We start from the raw sequence: 22,581 nt of genomic DNA, 5'->3' as shown, positions 1-22,581 counted from the left end.
AACTAAATGGTTTGGATGGAGAGTGTCTGTGAATTATCATTTTCAAGTCTCGTAATATACTGTTAATTTGATTGAGACTTGGGACGTTCAGACACATTAATATTACTTGAGCAGCTCTGATTCCATATAGGGCTGTTGTAAATCTGGAAAGAACATTATATGTAAAAAATAAAATAAAATGTTGAAACTTTGTCTTTCTTTCCACTTGGTACTTCAAATATCAAAAGCAGTTTGAAGTTTCGGTAACACTTTATTTGACGGGTTGTGAATAAGACTGACATGACATAACACCTGTCATGAACATGAGTAAGTCTTCATGAATATTTATGACTGTTGTCATAAAGTGTCATAAAGTGTAATTACATAAAGTGTGATAAAGTGTTCTGCTTATAGCATTACAGAATTTGAAAAAGCTAAAGGGGCGTAAATACTTTTTGCATAGTGGAATACGAACAAAGCACTTCTAAGGATTTTTACTCACCTCAATGCCATTCAGTAAAGGCCTAAATTCAGGACAAATAAAGGCACTCCCAGCATAAGCTGCGTCAATGTGCATCCACATGTTTTCCTTATTACCTGAAAAAGATGAAGAAGTGGCTACATAAACTTTTAGAGAATAAACTGGGTTGGGATTTTTTTAATTAAAAAAATAATGCTGAGCCTCAAAGATTAATCTCTCTAAATTAAAGGCCTACAAAAATAAATACTGAATATACATTGAAATGGCACTGATACAAGTAATGTAATAAACATTTCTATTTCCTTGGTGCTTTTGATCTTTATTCCCCAAACGTCCTCCTTCTTATTAAGTTTATAAAGAAAATAAAAGAAACAATGTGCCTATCTAAAATCAGATAGAGCCATCAGAGCTTCCTGCCATGAGTAATCTGAGGGATTGTAGTTGGCTGCAACTTGCTGACTTACAAAGCGGTCCCAGCTCCATGATATGATCAAATGCACATGATGGTGTGGTCCCAAGAGTCGCGCAAAACTGAAAAACACAGATGTCGGCAATCAGAACCTTGAAGCATTCGGTATGTCATAGTCTGTTTTCACAGCCACCACAGTAAGGCTTGAAACTGAAGATTTCTACGCAAGAAAAGTGAATTTAAATGATTTTTTCCTGGTTTGTTATTCTCTTAAATCCTTCTGACAGTCTGATTTTGTCTTGGAAAGCAACTACAGCCTCCCCTTTGTTGTTCGTTGAATTAAGTCTATGGAACCAGATGAGGCAGGAATTATTGCCCCTAACACGATAGACATACATTAGTTTGGACAGAAACATTGTTATCTTTCAGCAGAAGCCTTGGGTGCATACAGCTGCCTCAGGAGGAAATTACATCATAGCTGACAGCCACAGCTCAGTGGCTGGAAGTGTGTCTACATGTGCGTTTGGTACTGTGGGTAGATGTGCTTTGTGTTCTTTACATAGAAAGGGATGAGACCAGCTGCTTTGTCTTCCTCCACCATCTTCCTCAGCATTTCCTCTCTAACAGCGTAGTGTTCGTCAGTAGGAACCTTCCTCATCATTACTGCTCCAATCAGGGCGGCCCGCTCCACAGAGGAATGAGCCTGAGATGGGAAGATAAGTGATATTGGAGAAAAAGACAAGATAAGAACGTTTTTAATCCTTCTGAGGGTATTGATTCCCAGTTTTTATGCCATTTATCTTCCTGGTTTTCATGAACATGAAAAGTTATTTGTCCAATACTACCCAGCAGTGGGTGTATTTTCTTGTCAATAAATGTATACAACAACATAGTTGTATGATCGATTTAAACCGACTTAGGATTTATAAAGACCTTTTTTTAAATGATCAAGATCAAGAATTAAACTAATCTAAATATTAGCTAAAAACTTGGCAGATGAGCAGGTTTTGATCAGTCACAACCCCGATTCTCACACATTCACATTGCGTCTGAGTTTGGCTGTCTATGTTTGAATCAGTTTGAGTCTGATGACCCCAAAGCTCAGAGTGATGCCACCTTGGATGGTGCAGCTGAAGCATAAAGTGAAGATGGCAGCAATAGACTTTCACCTCTAAATCGTACAAATCAGTTTATATCCCTGCTTGACTTTTCCCATCTGTGTAGTTTCCATGTATCTACCAGCCTTGAAATGACTTAATGCTGTATTCTGCTTTTGTAACCCTCCGCACCTCTTCCAGAGACAAAGGGTGAATTTTTCAATACAATGCCACCGCAAGAAATCCTACTTTTATGGTTTAGCAGAACATTTTTCTTTTGAACTATGAAGCAATAAAAAAAGCCTTGTTTCAAAGTCTCAGATATGCAAAAAATAATAGAAAGAACACATTAATTTGTTCATTTGAGCAGATCTCACTGGGAAAAGAATGATCTATCGTATTCTGCTCAGAACCTATTTATTATTAGGACTGGAGAGCTAGTGCTTCGTTACAGGGTAAAGCAGAGACATGCCAGGTTTAGGTATTCTGGCCTGGGTAAAGCAATGGAGCTCAAGCCAACTCAATGCGGAGACAGACCGTACAAACCACCACAACGAACACTGTTTGGCAAAATAAGGCTGTTTTGGTTTTAGCTGAATGATTCAACAGTTAAGAAGTAAAAAAGAAATAAAAGATCTGACTCATCGTTAAAAATAATTGGTTTCGGTGTCCCAGAAATGAAAATAGTGCATCAATTTGTTAAACAGTTAATGTGACCAAAACCTACCAATAAAAGAAAGATTTGTCCTGTGCTGCTATGAATCCTTATTTTAGACTTGGGTTAGAGATCTGGCTCTTCAGAACCAGAGAAAAAACAAGAAAAACAGAAGGACATACTCAAAAGAACTTTGTCTTACCAGGAAGCTCATCTTTTGGATTTTGTCTCGATGAAATGACCATCAACAACCAAATAGAGAAATAAATGAGAGCTTTGTGTTGTTCCATAGATTCCAACTATATCTGATGTGAGTCTGATGGGTTTTACAGGAACATCTGGACAGTAGCTTTAAGGAATTTTATTAATGTCACACTGAATAAATACAGATAACAGAGCGGAAGATGCTTAAAATGCATTGGTCTAAAGAAACTGTAGGAGTAAAACAAATCAAATAAGCGTATTAATTATTAAGCTTATTAAATAAAGTGTATAGAAAATACATCCCAATTTTGTGATTATACTTTGTTTGGCTCCAAATTATTTAAATTCAACATTTTGTCCTGGTCTTCCACTGAGGCAATCATCACTTGTTTATGTTAAGCCTGTCATGCTAGAAAGAAGACTTCTTCTTACTTGCTGCTGAAGAACATGAACTGGATCCCTGCTAAAGGTCTCTGTGGCCCTCAGGCAACTTCATAATCCAATCACAAAGTCAGTCTGGTTTCAAACCTGATCAGCAATAGCTACTGCCTCACTGACCCCCCACTCTGACTTTGTTATTTTTCACCCTGTGACGCATGTTGGAAAAAATGATGACGACTTCTTAAATAAAAGAAGAAGAAAAAAAAGAAAGACGATAAAAAACAGTCACATAAACTTTATAAATATACATCTCGGTTCTCTTTTGAACCTTAATGTAAAAACTGCCAGTTTTAATATTGTCAAGTAGGCATACCAAATTGGAATTCAGGTAAACTAGAACAATGATTATTTTCTTTGAAACAAAGGTTTTTCTGTACTCTTACACTTACCTGGTCAGAGGTATATGCCACCAGTTTAGAGAGGATTTCAGATTCAGACTTTTTAGAGTCTGTCACCAAGACCCGTCGGATCGTTTTACACCGGGCAGCGAGCAAGGACATCAGGGTCGCTTCACTGGCCGTGCCCTGTCAGACAATTACAGGTTCATCTACATGTTACAAATGTCTGAAAAAATAACAAATAAAATATATTCAAGGAAACAAGGCATGTTCAGACACACAGGAGAATACTGTGGTTGGGTTTGTTAATATGATCCTCGCTTCTGCAAACCACTTTGTGTCTAAAATTGAGAAAAATCTAGTAGTATGTTATATTTTATATATCCGCTATTTTCTTTCACAAATAAACCCTAACTGCAATTAGTCATGTGTTTTTCAGTTTATAGTAAATTTTGAGAACTTGAACAGTTTTAAAGAGGAGTTATTAAAGTTGGAAAAAAAAATCCACATTTTGAATCAAAGAATGTTATTCCTCCATTTATGAGCCCTTTGGTTTATACAAATATACAGTCAAATTACATAATTCAGAACATCGATTTGGATAAGGCTTGTTTTTCAGATATGACATTTTTGAAAATAACATTTAAGTAGATTTAAGCAGATTTTATTAAGATCTCTTTTCTGTGTTATTTTTTATAGGTCTGACATAATATTCAAAAAAAAATTCCCATCAGCTATAAGTGGAAAATCATAGTAATTAATAAAAACCAATGCTTAAAAACAATCTGTGGGATTTTTATATATATTGTGAACTGAGTCAATAATATTTTCATTTATGGAACAATCTCATTGTTCTAAGAGTACACGTAAAAGAGATAAATAACACATACACAGGTGTATCAGCAGCAACATTGTCCTTAAAAGGCTTGGTGCTTCGGATCAACAAGCACCAAAATAATTCAATCATCTGATGACTCAAGACAGGAAGGAACTGAAATGGCAGCAAAAGTTGACATGGCTGAAAATCTGTTTTCTTTTATAATGCACGACAGTCCTTAATAAAATGTCTGAAAGGACATGGTTCTTCCAATTTAATAATTATTTTTGTTGGGGGGTTTTTTCTAGCTACATGCCAAGCTATCAGCCAAGACATAAGGACAATTTCCAAAAGGTGCTGAAATAATTTTAAACATCAACAGAGGACATGTTTGACATTTGCTAAGTATACAATTAATATAAAAATAGAAGGTTTGAGCTCAGTAAACAACCAGATCTGCATTGAGATGCGGAGTAAGATGACTGGAAACAAAATGCACATAGATGGCAACCAGAAGCAAATAATTTCAGCAAAAGGGGTAATTATACAGACAGAATCCGTGACAAACATTCATCCCAAACAAAGAGCTGCTTTTAGTTTATATTTTGCTGATTCAATTTAAGCACAACATCGGTCAAAGTTTTGCATAGTTATAACTGCTGCGCTATACAGAATATAAAAGGAACTTTAAGGTCACCTTTTTAAAAAAGTCCTTCCATTTCCTCTGTGTGGTGACACACGGTTTGTAATAATAGGCTGGCATTGTGCTGTCACAACACTCATTAACTCTGCAGCAGCAAGAAGAGCTCCTTTGGTTGCCATAGTGAGCTGTTAAGCTGCTATAAAAAACACGAGAGTGGCAGAGACAGAAACAAAACGACGATGAGCCAGATGAGCACGCACGCATAAACGCACCCCCTCACTCAGGTGGAAACAACAGAGGAGGCATGAAACGATCTATCATCAGAGTGCACTCTCCTGCCGCACCATTCACCGTCCCAATAACACATGTGCACGCATCTATCGCTTCTGGGTTTCTGTCAATGGAACCCTAAACTAATGCTTAGCCTTCTTCCACACGAAACAATACTGGCGCCATCACTGTCATTTTTCTGTCGTGCGCCTGGAAATGACACAATCAAAAGGCAATTTCCTGCCTATTTTCCCCTGGTTTGTGCCGGTGAGAAAAAAAAAAAAAAGGACAACAGATCAATAGTGCATAAATTGCTGATGATTGCAGACAAATGTGTCAGTCTAAATACTGGTTTCTCAGTTATTTGTGTGTGTAATCATCTTTAAAGTCATTTAGACTGATGCCAAAAGTTGAGAAATTTGGAAATATCATTAACCGTAGCATTTATTTGACAAGTACAATTATCTTCTAAATATATGTGTGTGTTTCAGTTTAATGTTTTCTTTCTTTGCCACTTTACTCAAACTTCAGTGTTTGTTGAATAAGTTTATGTTTTATATTTAAGTGATACACATTTAGTGAATATCTGTGAAGTGGAATAAGAGAAGGTTATTTTCTGTGTTTGTTCACAAATAAAAACCTGAAAAATGTGATGCTGAGTTCATTTAATCAGTAAGCTCCAGCCCTTTGTTTGCAAGTTTGATGTCCTGTGTAGCCACTAATTATGGAACTGTTTGTTGGAAACTGCCTCAATTTTTATGCGTTTCTTTATGTTGGTCTTTTATATAAAATCCCAATAATGTACCGAGAAGCTTGTGGTTGTCAACCCCATCATGTAAACCCCAAATAGTTTGAAGTATTTCGTCTAACTTTTTTTTTTAATTTTTTTATGAAAACACATTAGAAAGAGATGTTGCTTAGCAGGCATAAAACAGCATTGTTTCAGCATATACTCCAATAAAATCTAATGTTTCGTGATTAATGGACTGACGGCAGCAAGCCTCGGCTGTGTAATTTTAAATGGCTATTGAGACACCACAAAAACATGCTTACCTGAATAACACCCCCTCCATGGCCATGTGTCCCGGCTATAAAACTCTCAGGCAGATGCAGCATCTTCCCAAGCCAGTCTAACATCACTGTCTCCAGCTCGGTGCAGGCTGGACTGGCAGCCTAAAATGTCACCGAAATCAAAAGCTTGTTTCTTCTATGAGCTGAGGATAGAATGTGGAAATGCAGCATCAATTAAAGAGAGAGTGTTGCATATGTGAACGGATTACCCAGGAAAATCCAATGCAGCCGATGGCCCCACACAGCATATCAGCCACCATAGCGGGGTAGGAGGAAGCTGCTGGAAAGTAAGCAAAGAAGTTTGGGCTGTGCCAGTGGGTGATCTGGAAAAAGATATATTAGATAAATGATGAAAAGGTAAGTACTACAAATAACAAATGTGAAAAGCCAACCTCGCTTTTTAGAGACATTATTCTACATAATGTTCTATCTACTGCATGGGTTAGGATTTATATTTGTTACTACTGTAAAAAATGTATATTATATTTTTTGTGGGTAAAAAAAAAAAACAATAGGAAAATTTTTGTAAATTGTATTGTGTTGACCAAATAAAAAGAGCAAATGGTGTCACCTCACCCCTGGCATTATGACCCTCTCCACATCGTGCATTATTTCCTCATAACTCTCAGGCTCAAGTGGGGCCTCAGTGGGGATTAAAGAACGGAGATATCCTGGTTCCAGATCCGGGTACACTGGTCGCTGTTCTATGTTTTCCAAGTAGTCTGCCATGTAGTCAACCATCTCCTTGCCTCTGCGTCGGAACTCTGCTGCATCCATGATGCGACTGGGCAGCAGTACAGATTATGGATTTGGCAGGACGTGTTGTTGGTGTTTTAAGCAGCTGGATGTGATTTCTTTGGAATTTCTGAATATTTAGGAAAGAATATGCACACACACATTACCTCTCAAGATTAACCTTTGCTCTAATGGTGGGGAAGGGACTGAACATTATAGAACTAACCAGCTTTTTGTCAGCAAGAATGGCTTAGAAAACATTTTTGTCATTAACACTGGAAGTACCAGAGAAAGGTCATTTAACATTTCTACCTTTGGACCCCAGAGATGGGTCGACTGACCTGAAGGATTTTATCTAGCCAGTGCTTTTGTTCTGTAAATAAGGCCATTACCTTATAATTACCCTGGAAATGGCCTCAATGCATCTCACAGTTGCACAATTGTTCCTTAGACTTAGACTTAGACTGACTTTACTGTCATTTTGCATGCACAGGGTGTATACAGAACGAAATTTCGTTGCATACGGCTCAGGACAATGTTTGAGGTTCCAATGTTGTGAGGTTACTCCAGAGTAAAATAAAATACAGTATAAAATATGAATATAAATCTAAATATAAAATATAAAGTGCAGGACTGACAGTAAAATAGAAGTTATTTAGCTCTGTACATGTGCAAGGTATAAAGTAAAAGTAACTAAATATAAAAATGTCACATTCTCTGGTAATACCAGTCTTTTACACATATAAACACAAAGACATATGAAAAGCCTTCAATGAATAGTATTTTATTGCAGAAATATAATAGCACATTGCAATGATTCAACAGTAGAAAAATCATTGGTGCAACACTTTTTGGTTTCCCTACTTTTAATGCTTTGTACAACTGACTACAGAACAGCATTCAGTCATTTCCTATGAAACTTAGGTTGGACAATACATCAGAGGATTTAGGATTCAGATCTAGAGATTAAGATATTTAAAACATCCTATAGTGAAGGTTCCCATTATTATAGGTTTTTTATATACAATATATAACCTTTAATATATATATTGTTGTTGCGCAACACCCCCCCCCTCCTTTCTGTCTCTACTGTCTCACTCTCTGCTTCCTCTTCTGAGAGGGGAGATGTGCTACCAGCTCTCCATCTAACGGGTTAATTGAGTTTCCTAAATCTGCCGGGATTTACCCTGTCCAGAACTGAAGTAAACTCTGTTTAAGCTGGTTTCGAGAAACGATTCACCTGATTTTTAACGGCCTACATCCAGGTGTCTCACCCTTCTTCCCTCTGTGAATTAGCCAGACTGAGCAGCCTACAGCCAACTAGTTTCACAGAGCACACCTGTTAACGGTCGCTCGTTCTCTTATTTTACAACTTGCATTTGTTATTGAACCAGGTAGGTTTTAGTGACTCGGGCGAGTCCCAAGGATGACGTTTTAAATTTGGGCTACCAGCAACTTAAAAACATTTTAAACTTTTTCCTCTCCAGAATCAAACATCACAGCTATTTTACAACCATCAAAGAACTTTAAGGTGACTCATTAACTGAATGTCCACAACATCTTTTAGATTTTCTTTATGCTAAATATTTTATTAGTAAGGCATTTTTGCAAGGGTCAGTACAGCTTAATTCAGTAGCAGAAATAATCAAATAAGTAAAATCAATCATCTAGTCTATCTTTCCCTACTGCTGACACTGAAAACTAAAAAAAGGGAACCTTTGAGAGAGACGGACGGAGCATGGCGCCTCGAACCCCAGACCTGGCACGACGACGAAGAAGGTGCTGCAGCAGGAGGAAGACGCCAATCGATGAAGGCCAGGATCTCCGCAGGTCTGATGATGAAGAAGGTGTTGCAGCAGGAGGAAGACGCCGATCGATGAAGGCCAGGATCTCCGCAGGTCTGATGATGAGGAAGGTGTTGCAGCAGGAGGAAGATGTTGATCAGCGAAGGCAGGAATCTCTGTAGGTCTGATGAGCTTCTTCTCCGCATGGATGGTGAGGTCACACAGGACTTGGTGCTGGCAGGAAGGAAGGCACCAGTTCTTCTTCTTTGTCTTTGCCTTTGTCTTCATCTTTGTCTTTGGGGTCTGAACCCAGCCGATGAGAGAAGTGCGATTTGAAGCCACAGGTTGTGGGGCTGACGGGTTGGTCCCCATGGCCGGACAGTCTTCGGCTCCGTGGCCCCGGCTCTTCTTCAGCTGCAGAGTTCTTTGTCCATCTCTTGGCTCGAAGCTGCCCGGAGGATCCAACGAAAGGTTCCTCTTTTGCACTCACCTTTTATAGGGTTTCTTTGGCTAGCACTGTTGCTGGGCTTGTTTCATTGGCTGACTGCTCAGATGATTTCATATCCATCACTGTCTTACAGACATTATGTCCTGATGTCTGTGCTAATGTCTCAGAGTTGCTCAACCTCCTATGTCCATTGCCTGCACAACCTTTCACCTACTCTCTAAATAAGGCGTTGATCATCTCTGCTCTCCTGTTAGTTCCTTGCCTTTCACCTTTCACCTACTCTCTACCTCCAACATATCAGTGATGTTTAATTAGGCCCGAGCAGCAAAGCGCTGCGAAGGCCTATTGTATCTGTACTGTTTCTTATTATTATTACGATTCTGCCCCCCTAAAGAGGAGCCTTTTTGGGGGCTTTATCATATTCAAAAACTCACCAAACTTGGCGGTCGCGACTAGAAAATTTAAAAATTTTGAATTTTAAGGTTGTCGCAAAAATCGCAAAAAAAATTGCTGAACGGCGGCAACTAGCAATTTTCTGTTGACACAATGGTATGAACGTACTTCATCGTAGAGACATGAAATTTGGTACACTTGTAGAGCTCACCAAAAGACTCAGAACTTACATTGAATGTTATAAGCCAACTATCACAGAAAGTCGGCCATTTTGTATTGAACGTCCATTTTTTACCTCGAGTTTGACGTTTACAGCCTTCGTATTTGATCGAACTCCTCCTAGGGATTTCGATTGATCGACTTCAAACTCGGTCAGTCTGATCATAAGGCATGTTTGATTTAAAGTTATCAAATTGGTGAGTTTTGGAGCATGCTGAAGGGGGGTTAGCAGGGGTCAAAGTTCACCTACTCGCCATGAAACACGAAACTCTTATATTTCCTATATAAAAACACATAGAGGGACCAAACTTTCACTGATTGATCGTCATCGGGTGTCCTAAAATACCCTGTGGTGAAATGATGACATCACTTAGGCCACGCCCCCTGAGAACAGGAAGTGTCATGTTTTACTGTGAACGGTCGCTATCTTAGCCCTTTGACCTCATCAACATGAAACTGTGTCCAGAGACAGAAGACATGTTGGTGTGTTGAGCATTCCAACCCCGACCGGCTTTGACATAGCAGGTGGGCGTGGCGGCGTGGCGAAGTGACCTGTAACGCTGTTGCCATACGTTTGGCTCTGAATTCCACAATTTCGGGCCCAGCTGCTCCAAACTCACTAGGATGGATCCTTATCCACCCACCGACAGGAATTCATAACAAAATTTGGTGGGCGTGGCCTAATTTATCTATAGCGCCCCCTAGAGTATTTTAAATGAACAGCCCCAAGCCATGCTTTAACCTAGAATTACGAAACTTGGTACATATGTGTATCTTGTCAGGACGTACAAAAAAGTCTATTAGAGCCATGGTCGAAACCCAACAGGAAGTCGGCCATTTTCTATTGAAGGTCCATTTTGGACCTCGAGTTTGACGTTTACAGCCTTCGTATTTGATCGAACTCCTCCTAGGGATTTCGATTGATCGGCTTCAAACTCGGTCAGTCTGATCATAAGGCATGTTTGATTTAAAGTTATCAAATTGGTGACTGTATGAGCTTGCTGAAGGGGGGTTACCAGGGGTCAAAGTTCACCTACTCGCCATGAAACACCAAACTCTTATATATCCTGCACAGAAACTCACAGAGACACCAAACTTTCAGTGATTGGCCGTCATCGGGTGTCCTAAAATACCCTGTGGTGAAATGATGACATCACTTAGGCCACGCCCCCTGAGAACAGGAAGTGTCATGTTTTACTGTGAACGGTCGCTATCTTAGCCCTTTGACCTAATCAACATGAAACTGTGTCCAGAGACAGAAGACATGTTGGTGTGTTGTGGATCCAAGCCCTGACCGGCTGCGATGAAGCAGCTGGGTGTGGCGGCGTGGCGAAGTGACCTGTAACGCCGATGCCATACGTTTGCTTCTAGATTCCACATGTTTCGACCGAGCTGCACCAAACTTGGCTTGAGTGATGCTGGTGTGATACCTGAAAATTCTATGTCATCAGATTATGACGTCATCTAAGCCCCGCCCCCTCAGAACAGGAAGTGCTATTTTTTTCCTTGGAAACTTTCATCTATGGCTCTCTTGACCTAATCAAGGTGATTCTGTGTTGGATGACAGATAGGAAGTTGGTCTCGCTTGCTTTAAAGTGCCAACAGTTTTCAATGGCGGCAACGCCGTTCGTATACGTTTGCCTCTACCTTCCACATATTTTGACCGAGCTGCATCAAACTTGGCCTGAGTGATCCTGGAGGCTTGCCCGTCAATCCTACGTCATCACATTATGACGTCATCTAAGCCCCGCCCCCTCGGAACCGGAAGTGCCGTTTTTTTCCTTGGAAAGCTCTGTTTATGGCTCTCTTGACCTAATCAAGATGATTTGGATGATAAACTCTGTCAATGCTCGCAGCTGGCTGAACCGTGTGGGCGTGGCCAAATGGCGAATATCAGTCCCTCGCCATATACATACGTTTGGTTCTAATTCACACATGGATCATCCGATTGGCGCCAAACTGGACATGTATGACCTTTGTTCACCTCTAAAGAGCCCGACGGGTTTGAGATGTAATTTGACTCCACTGCGCCCCCTAAGTTGATACATCGGCCGTATCTCCTCGACGCATCAACCGATCTGCACCAGATTTTTTGACAGTCGTCGGGGAGCGCCGCTGAACGCATTCACGCCTGTCGCCCGGTGGACGGGCGGGGAAAATGCGCGACAGCTTCTGCGGCGGCTGGCGGGCGGCGATGCTGGAATCTGCGGCAGAGCTTCCGCGGTGGGGAGCAGGCTGCGGCTCTGGAAAGCGCGCGAGAGCTTCTGCGGTGGCCGGAACCCCCGCGGTGGCCAATAGGCCGGAGCGGCGCTTGCTGCGAGGGCCGCCCGAGGCTGCTTGCAGCTTTAATTATTTTTCTTCCCTACAAATGAATCGCCCTTTTGGGGGCTTTATCATATTCAAAAACTCACCAAACTTGGCGGACGCATACAGCGACGCTCAAATTTACGTATTTTAAGGTCGTCGCAAAAATTGCAAAAAAAATTGCTCAACGGCGGCAACTAGCAATTTTCAACAGACCCATTGCTATTCACTTACTTCATCGTAGAGACTTGAAATTCGGTACAGTTGTAGAGCGCACTAAGACGCTCAGAATTTACAAGTAATGTCATAGTGCAAGTATCACAGGAAGTCGGCCATTTTGTATTGAAGGTCCATTTTTTACCTCGAGTTTGACGTTTACAGCCTTCGTATTTGATCGAACTCCTCCTAGGGATTTTGATTGATCGGCTTCAAACTCGGTCAGTCTGATCATAAGGCATGTCTGATTTAAAGTTATCAAATTGGTGAGTTTTGGAGCATGTTGAAGGGGGGTTAGCTGGGGTCAAAGTTCACCTACACGCCATGAAACAGAAAACTCTTATATTTCCTATACAAAAACACATAGAGGGACCAAACTTTCAGTGATTGGTCGTCATCGGGTGTCCTAAGATACCCTGTGGTGAAATTTTTTTTTTACGTAGGCCACGCCCCCTGAGAGCAGGAAGTGTAATGTTTTACTGTGAACGGTCGCTATCTTAGCCCTTTGACCTAATCAACATGAAACTGTGTCCAGAGACAGAAGACATGTTGGTGTGTTGTGGATTCCAACCCCGACCGGCTGCGATGAAGCAGGTGGGCGTGGCGGCGTTGCGAACGCCATCGAATTTCGTTTGGCTCTGAATTCCACAGTTTCGGGGTGAGCTGCTCCAAACTCACTAGGATGGATCCTTATCCATCCCCGAACAGGAATCCATAGCGATATTTGGTGGGCGTGGCCTAATTTTTCTATAGCGACCCCTAGAGTATTTTAAATGAACAGCCCCAAGCCATGCTTAAACCTAGAATTACGAAACTTGGTACACATGTGTATCATGTCAGGACGTACAAAAAAGTCTCTTGGAGCCATGCTCTAAACCCAACAGGAAGTCGGCCATTTTGTATTGAAGGTCCATTTTGGACCTCGAGTTTGACGTTTACAGCCTTTGCATTTGATCGAACTCCTCCTAGGGATTTCGATTGATCGACTTCAAACTCGGTCAGTCTGATCATAAGGCATGTCTGATTTAAAGTTATCAAATTGGTGACTGTATGAGCTTGCTGAAGGGGGGTTACCAGGGGTCAAAGTTCACCTACTCGCCATGAAACACGAAACTCTTATATTTCCTATACAAAAACACATAGAGGGACCAAACGTTCAGTGATTGATCGTCATCGGGTGTCCTAAAATACCCTGTGGTGAAATTATTTTTTTAAGTAGGCCACGCCCCCTGAGAACAGGAAGTGTCATGTTTTACTGTGAACGGTCGCTATCTTAGCCCTTTGACCTAATCAACATGAAACTGTGTCCAGAGACAGAAAACATGTTGGTGTGTTGTGGATTCCAACCCCGGCCGGCTTTGACATAGCAGGTGGGCGTGGCGGCGAGGCGAAGTGACCTGTAACGCCGATGCCATACGTTTGCTTCTAGATTCCACATGTTTCGACCGAGCTGCACCAAACTTGGCCTGACTCATCCTGGTGTGATGCCTGACAATGCTATGTCATCATATTATGACGTCATCTAAGCCCCGCCCCCTCAGAATGAATTAGAGAGATCTTCTGTGTAATTACATAATAAACAGTCCATGTTCGTTGTTTGTAGGGCAATGCTGCCCTCTGCTGCCCACTGAAATAGTTTCATTATTTCAGTAATTCGACACCAGAGGGCAGCATTGCCCTACGGAATGAAAGTTCAATGTTGTAATGGAGGAAAAAATTAAATAATTTGTAATTCTAACACAAAAACTCACAGAGACACCAAACGTTCAGTGATTGATCATAATCGAGTGTCCAATAATATCCAATGGTCAAATGATGACATCACTTAGGCCCCGCCCCCTCGGAACAGGAAGTGCTATTTTTTTACTTGGAAAGCTCTGTTTATGGCTCTCTTGACCTAATCAAGATGATTCGGATGATAAACTCTGTCAATGCTCGCTGCTGGCTGAACTGTGTGGGCGTGGCCAAATGGCGAATATCAGTCCCTCGCCATATACATACGTTTGGCTCTTATTCAGGCATAGATCATCCGATTGGCGCCAAACTGGATAGGTATGACCTTTGTTCACCTCTAAAGAGCCCGACGGGTTTGAAATGTAATTTGGCTCCACTGCGCCCCCTAAGTTAATACATGGGCTGTATCTCCTCGACGCATCGACCGATCTGCACCAGATTTTTTGACAGTCGTCGGGGAGCGCTGCCAAACGCATTCACGCGTGTCGCCCAGTGGACGGGCGGCGAAAATGCGCGACAGCTCCTGCGGCGGCTGGCGGGCGGCGGTGCTGGAAACTGCGGCAGACCTTCTGCGGTGGGGAGCGGGCCGCGGCTCTGGAAAACGCGCGAGAGCTTCTGCGGTGGCCGGAACCCCCGCGGTGGCCAATAGGCCGGAGCGGCGCTTGCTGCGAGGGCCGCCCGAGGCTGCTTGCAGCTTTAATTGCAGTTACACCTTTTACACCATTTCAAGTTCAATGTCAAAATCACATTTATATCACATTTATTTTCTTTAGCTTCTCTGATTTAGCATTCATTTATAATTTTATAACCATAACTTATATCACATTTATTTTCTTCAGCTTCTCTGATTTATCATTAATTTATGATTTTATAACCATAACTTATTAATTATACTTATTATAATCCTAATGTGAGTTATTACAGATGTTTTTCTGAAAAGAAACCAAAAGAATAATACATGATTCTAATTATTTACTACTAAAGTTACAGTTACTTGTTTTCCTTGTAAGTGTTCCCACAAATATAAGTGTAAGTATTATTACAAGTAAACCAATATTAATATAAGTATTTTACTTTGAATCTTATCAAATTATCCAAAAATGTTTAGATTTCATTCTTTAAACTTTCATGATTTAAAATAAGGAATAGTCTCAGCTATTTTTTATAAATCTGCAGGCTGGAACTTACTTCCTCTTTTTCCAGGAAACCTGCTTTTCCTGTTTAATGACTCTTTCTGACTGACTATGATTTCTTATGATTAGATAGAAAAAAGTAGAATTAAAGCAAAGTTTGCATGAGACAAAAACAACACACACAACTAGATTTATTTTATTGACACTTAAGTCTACTGCTGGGCCTTGATGTCACTTGAGTGATTCATTTTAAAGATAACTTTATTTATTATTACTGTTAAACTAAAATCTCCAGCATGGGGAAGTGGGATGAGCTCGGATTTTCTTGACACCCCCTCCACGAGGTCAGACCTTTCACATGCTGGGAGTCCATCACCCTCCTGCAGTTCGCCGTCCTCATCCCCCGGAAAGAGAAGATGTTCGTCTGGGATGTGAAGATGCAGATTCTTCATCCTCAGTTGTCACAGAGGGCTCAGTGTAGTCATCAAAACTCCACTTCTCTTGACACCCCCTCCTTGGAGTTTTGATTTCCCCCATGAGGTGATGAATGTCGAAGAAAACTTGGATCGCTCTGATTCTTCTACAGGAACCTTCGCTGGATGAACTGTCGGTTCTTCAGGATGTGGGATGATTCTTTAGGGAAGATGGGCTGAGACAGAAGGCCTCAAAAAAAAAAAAAAAAATTCTGGCTGTTCAGCAGAGCAAAGCAAAACGCATAAGCATCGTGATGCTTTATACGTAATCATGATCCTTTTCCATTTTAATCCATCAGGTTGTGACTGGAGTTCTTCTTTAGCATAGCCCAATTTCTTCACGGCCCTCCCAGTCCAAAGCCTTGAAGTTGTTCTTTGAACGGCAACCTTCCTGTAATAGTGGCCAGTCTACTGTAGGATGGCATGGTGCTTGATTCTCTGGCCATCGTCTCGTAATGTTCTGGTTCGCTGTAGCTAAGAACTGGCTTGAGCACTGCTTCCTCATGGACCCCTTTCTTCATCAGTAGTACTGTGTTGAAGTTCAGTACTTGCTTTACAAAAACTCGGGCGTTGAATCTCAGCTTGATCCCCGTAGCTGCAGGCCGATCTTGAGCTTTAATCCAAACTCTCTGCCCTGTTTTCAGTGACACTTTGAGCTGCAACTTCCCTTTTTCTTCTCTGAGCAAAAAGAAGAAGTGTCTTCGCCTCCCTGCTTTCTGTGACGTGAACGGAGTTCCTCTGCAGGGGAAGACCTGCTCTTCTAGCAGTTGTCACTGTGTCCATCAGCACCAAGAGGTACTTCTCACCTCTCTTTCCTGTTATCCCCATTGGCTCTGCTACGTCCATGCAGACTGAACCCCATGGGACTGTGCTCTTGATGAACAAACCTTCCATCCGCTGCCCTGGGTGCCCTGCGTATCGACCACATACCTCAAAGTCACACAGCTGCATCGGATGGGCTGAAGGGACATCCAGCAGTCCTGCTTGCTCAGTTCTTCACGGGGGTGTAGCACGCCTGCATATTCGAGGGCCTTATGCACGCACCGTACTACCTGGTCCCCGTGCTACTCTAGGACCACCTGTCCTTAGGTGTTCTGTCCCACCTCGACACCGGCAGAGACAACCTTTCTTAGTGGCACGAAAGGTCGTCATCTTTGCCCCTCCATAGGGCTTCTTCTCAGGTGTGCGCCTTGTCGCTGCACCTCAAGTTTCGGGCGGAGCCTCAGTTCTGCTTTCTTCTTCCATAAGTTGTGATGAGCTACTTGTTTCCCTCTCGCACTCTCAAGCTGCTTCTCTCGGGTCTGGCACTCTTGATTTTCCTTTTCACCAGCTCCAGCAATCCTTCCAGTACTGCCGTTACTTCTCCGGCTTGAGCACTACCGGGAGCTTTTCCTTTCTGACGGCATCTCTCTTTGCCATCCTGCTTCAGAATAAATCCCCAGTATGCCGACTGGTCGGACCCCTTTCTGGATCCATCGGTGTAGATTGCCCCTTCCAGTTGTCCTGGCTTCTCAGATGTCGCTTGCGGTCGTTTCTTACTGGTGGGTTGTGCTGGCTCAATTTCAAGCTCCGGGTCCAGCAGGATGTCTTTAACCATGTCTGCGTCTGTGTGATGATGTCAGCTGCTGGTGTTTGTTCCTCTGTTGCCGGATGTCTTCTCGATGGCTGCAGTGGAGGACGCGGTGTGCTTCCTCATCCATCGTCAGCTGATGATACTTTTCTGTGTTTCTTGTGCATGCTTGCAGGCTGGTCTTTTCTTTTCTTGTCAGCATTACATCACGAACCACTCCAGCAAGACTGAGCCAACTTTCCTTTGTCAGGGGTTGATGTTTCAGTTCCTCATTCTTGGAACCAACGTCCCCCCTTGCTTCAGGTCTGAGTCACAGTAGCTGTGTAGAAAGTTGATGCAGTTCTGTTGAGGTCTCCTCCTTTTCCAAACGATCTGGGCGGCCGGCTTCCTCCGGTTTCTTCCCCAGATTTTCCTCCTCGAAGTGATCATCCATCACTCCGTCTCTCTGTCGGTTCGAGTTGTCTATCCCCCAAAGCCTCTCTTTGCGCTCTCGAGCAGGGATGGGTCTAGACTATGTTGGCTACTAGCTTCACTGTCTGGATCCGGTCATTTATCCTCAGTAGAAGCTTTCCCTCACCTGTATGCCATACAGTTACTGCAAGGGTTGTGACTGACGGCCATATCAGTCACCATTAACTCTATTCCTTAAGAGTTAACAAACCAAGTGAGCTATTCAGATCCTCACATCTGTTTTTACTGACTTGGCATAGGGCCCTCCTACTCCGTTAGTCGAGTCCCTGTTCGGGCGCCACTTGTTGTTGCGCAACACCCCCCCCCTCCTTTCTGTCTCTACTGTCTCACTCTCTGCTTCCTCTTCTGAGAGGGGAGATGTGCTACCAGCTCTCCATCTAACGGGTTAATTGAGTTTCCTAAATCTGCCGGGATTTACCCTGTCCAGAACTGAAGTAAACTCTGTTTAAGCTGGTTTCGAGAAACGATTCACCTGATTTTTAACGGCCTACATCCAGGTGTCTCACCCTTCTTCCCTCTGTGAATTAGCCAGACTGAGCAGCCTACAGCCAACTAGTTTCACAGAGCACACCTGTTAACGGTCGCTCGTTCTCTTATTTTACAACTTGCATTTGTTATTGAACCAGGTAGGTTTTAGTGACTCGGGCGAGTCCCAAGGATGACGTTTTAAATTTGGGCTACCAGCAACTTAAAAACATTTTAAACTTTTTCCTCTCCAGAATCAAACATCACAGCTATTTTACAACCATCAAAGAACTTTAAGGTGACTCATTAACTGAATGTCCACAACATCTTTTAGATTTTCTTTATGCTAAATATTTTATTAGTAAGGCATTTTTGCAAGGGTCAGTACAGCTTAATTCAGTAGCAGAAATAATCAAATAAGTAAAATCAATCATCTAGTCTATCTTTCCCTACTGCTGACACTGAAAACTAAAAAAAGGGAACCTTTGAGAGAGACGGACGGAGCATGGCGCCTCGAACCCCAGACCTGGCACGACGACGAAGAAGGTGCTGCAGCAGGAGGAAGACGCCAATCGATGAAGGCCAGGATCTCCGCAGGTCTGATGATGAAGAAGGTGTTGCAGCAGGAGGAAGACGCCGATCGATGAAGGCCAGGATCTCCGCAGGTCTGATGATGAGGAAGGTGTTGCAGCAGGAGGAAGATGTTGATCAGCGAAGGCAGGAATCTCTGTAGGTCTGATGAGCTTCTTCTCCGCATGGATGGTGAGGTCACACAGGACTTGGTGCTGGCAGGAAGGAAGGCACCAGTTCTTCTTCTTTGTCTTTGCCTTTGTCTTCATCTTTGTCTTTGGGGTCTGAACCCAGCCGATGAGAGAAGTGCGATTTGAAGCCACAGGTTGTGGGGCTGACGGGTTGGTCCCCATGGCCGGACAGTCTTCGGCTCCGTGGCCCCGGCTCTTCTTCAGCTGCAGAGTTCTTTGTCCATCTCTTGGCTCGAAGCTGCCCGGAGGATCCAACGAAAGGTTCCTCTTTTGCACTCACCTTTTATAGGGTTTCTTTGGCTAGCACTGTTGCTGGGCTTGTTTCATTGGCTGACTGCTCAGATGATTTCATATCCATCACTGTCTTACAGACATTATGTCCTGATGTCTGTGCTAATGTCTCAGAGTTGCTCAACCTCCTATGTCCATTGCCTGCACAACCTTTCACCTACTCTCTAAATAAGGCGTTGATCATCTCTGCTCTCCTGTTAGTTCCTTGCCTTTCACCTTTCACCTACTCTCTACCTCCAACATATCAGTGATGTTTAATTGCAGTTACACCTTTTACACCATTTCAAGTTCAATGTCAAAATCACATTTATATCACATTTATTTTCTTTAGCTTCTCTGATTTAGCATTCATTTATAATTTTATAACCATAACTTATATCACATTTATTTTCTTCAGCTTCTCTGATTTATCATTAATTTATGATTTTATAACCATAACTTATTAATTATACTTATTATAATCCTAATGTGAGTTATTACAGATGTTTTTCTGAAAAGAAACCAAAAGAATAATACATGATTCTAATTATTTACTACTAAAGTTACAGTTACTTGTTTTCCTTGTAAGTGTTCCCACAAATATAAGTGTAAGTATTATTACAAGTAAACCAATATTAATATAAGTATTTTACTTTGAATCTTATCAAATTATCCAAAAATGTTTAGATTTCATTCTTTAAACTTTCATGATTTAAAATAAGGAATAGTCTCAGCTATTTTTTATAAATCTGCAGGCTGGAACTTACTTCCTCTTTTTCCAGGAAACCTGCTTTTCCTGTTTAATGACTCTTTCTGACTGACTATGATTTCTTATGATTAGATAGAAAAAAGTAGAATTAAAGCAAAGTTTGCATGAGACAAAAACAACACACACAACTAGATTTATTTTATTGACACTTAAGTCTACTGCTGGGCCTTGATGTCACTTGAGTGATTCATTTTAAAGATAACTTTATTTATTATTACTGTTAAACTAAAATCTCCAGCATGGGGAAGTGGGATGAGCTCGGATTTTCTTGACAATATATATATAATTGTAATTCCTAGTTGCTGTATTGATGTAACTGTTGTCGTTTTCCACTTTGGACAACTGTGCTTTATTTAAGATTTAGACTTTCTACATTTCTATAGCAATAATTAATTAGGACATATTGTAAAATATATATAATATATGACTGATATTTTGCTATTTACTCTACAAATTTCTTTACCTTGAAACCGACAAATTAGCAAAGAAAAAAAAAACATATTTTTATTGCTTTTAACCATCTACAGTTTGCCTGTATTGAACTACCCAGTCTAAACTTCTGCTCAAAATAAATATTTGCAGAGAAAAGATTAAATAAATAATAATGTAAAGTATTTTGTGTGACATGAGCTAGAGGGATCAGTAGATTACAAAAAAAAGATTGCAGACGTTACAGTTCATTCAAAAATGACAATAAAGCCAGCTGAGTTAACACAAATAAGGAGGATTAAAACCTATATTTAACAGCTTCAGGATTATTTTTTATTTGTGCTTAATATGAAGGGCTTGGGCATTAAGTCTAAGAGGCTGTCCTTTGATTAAGGCAGCACATTTTTAAACAAATAATTGGACTATTGACCTCCATACTGAGCTTTAAGCCACTTTCGCAGTCTATTTTCCTTACACTGTGGTGTGACTTTAAAAGGTTCTGCACACTGATACTCTCCTATAAAAAAGTCCTGACAAGATATTCTTCTCTAGTCACCTGATCATATTTATGCTGCAACTAGTAAAATGAAAAACAACCTCATAAACATCCCTCCCTATACAGCTGACCAGTAGCCGAACATGACATGCTTGGGGGTAAATGATTTATAGAAACACAATGACAGTTTAATTCGATGGTAGGAGAAAAGATTGGACCTTATTCTTGTGACGCCTGTTCAAACAGTACAACAGAACACGAACATTGCCCCCTGCACCAAGCCATTCAACAAGTGTTACCAAGCGGATCTTTATTTTTTAAGCGGCAGAGCAATTATCCAAAGCCTTATCTCAAATAGGATTAGACATGCTGTATGGATGTGGGTGTGAGTGTGGTGTGTGTGTGTGGGTGTGTGTGTGTACTCACACTTTCAGATCCAGAGACCTTCAGCAGCAGTGTTTGGATAGTAGATCCTCGCCTACTTTTTGTTTTGCGTCCACAAGCAGCCAGGCAGACAGACAGGCACGTGTTGAGTGTGTTTGTATGTGTAAGCAGGACAGGAGACATTTGCTCCTTTTATCTCGCCTCTTACCACCCACAATCCACCAACCCCCACGAGGCCAGCCAATAGGAAAGGGGATCATTGTCAACGCAAGGCAGAGTGATTCATAAAGTGTTCCTAACCCAAAGCACGCATGGATGAACAGAACCCAACTTTGAAATACACTTCACAAAATAATAATCATGATCTGATTGCACACAAAAAAAACATTTAGTGCGGTTATTGAATAAAAGCTGATGTTCCTGTCATTAGCAGCATTGCTGTCATATTTGTTTGAGTTTAAAATCAGCATGAGCTGAGAGGATACTGACCAAGAAAGAAGTGTTACAAGTTCAACTGAACCCTGTAGATCACACATGAACAAGCCAAATGTCCTGTTGGTGAAAACTCAGGCTCAGACAATACAAAGTTTGGCCTGTTTAGACACATTGACTTGAATAATGTTAGAATGCGCGAAGTTGAGTCCTTTAAACCTAAGATATCACTATATCAACTTTCAAAAAGTGGTGGAAGTCCTGTTCTCAGGGTTAGTTTCATGGCTAGTTGTACTGGTACTTTGTTCACAGTATGGAAAGTGAAAAAAGGAGAGAGAACTCATCATTCTTCACCTCAGATCAACCACTAATTGGCTGAAATCAAACACAAATTGGGTAAATGATTCACAATACACATCAAAACCAATCTTTTTTCAGTACAGATGCCTGAATGTTTGTCTCTACATACCCTGCACAGCATTTTATTGGTAAATCAATACAAGCTTTGACTTGAGTTTTGTCAATGTTGTCTAGAGGGGCTGCTTTTAAGAATGCTGTTTCTCTGGTTTGCTTGCATGAGTCCCGAGTGGTGATATGAGCAAGGTGTTCTGCTGAATCCCAAAGAGCAAAGGTTTATATTTTTGCACACCTCAACATAATTCCAACCAAAGCACATACAATTCTTGGAAT

At 41.5% G+C, this 22,581-nt stretch overlaps 1 protein-coding gene across 3 annotated transcripts in view; it reads right to left on the bottom strand.

Moving 5' to 3' along the window:
* Positions 1-21,639, bottom strand: part of ddc (dopa decarboxylase) — a 29,920-nt gene extending 8,281 nt beyond the window's left edge. Inside the window, exons 1-8 of one of the 3 annotated variants that reach the window (XM_023331254.1) lie at positions 21,502-21,639; positions 6,982-7,270; positions 6,615-6,728; positions 6,388-6,507; positions 3,656-3,790; positions 1,429-1,572; positions 925-991; positions 482-576 (exon numbers count right to left, since the gene is read on the bottom strand). In XM_023331254.1, the coding sequence (XP_023187022.1) occupies positions 482-576; positions 925-991; positions 1,429-1,572; positions 3,656-3,790; positions 6,388-6,507; positions 6,615-6,728; positions 6,982-7,182 (876 nt within the window). In that variant the 5' untranslated portion in view covers positions 7,183-7,270; positions 21,502-21,639. Of the gene's footprint in view, positions 1-481; positions 577-924; positions 992-1,428; positions 1,573-3,655; positions 3,791-6,387; positions 6,508-6,614; positions 6,729-6,981; positions 7,271-21,501 lie in introns of those variants that run through there. The other 2 variants (XM_005811010.2, XM_023331255.1) reach the window with 2 other exon arrangements.
* Positions 21,640-22,581: the final 942 nt, after the last annotated feature.

The sequence above is a fragment of the Xiphophorus maculatus genome, chromosome 3 (genome assembly GCF_002775205.1).
Source record: "Xiphophorus maculatus strain JP 163 A chromosome 3, X_maculatus-5.0-male, whole genome shotgun sequence".
Taxonomy (NCBI): Eukaryota; Metazoa; Chordata; class Actinopteri; order Cyprinodontiformes; family Poeciliidae; genus Xiphophorus; species Xiphophorus maculatus.
This window is presented reverse-complemented; position numbering and strand designations above follow the sequence as displayed.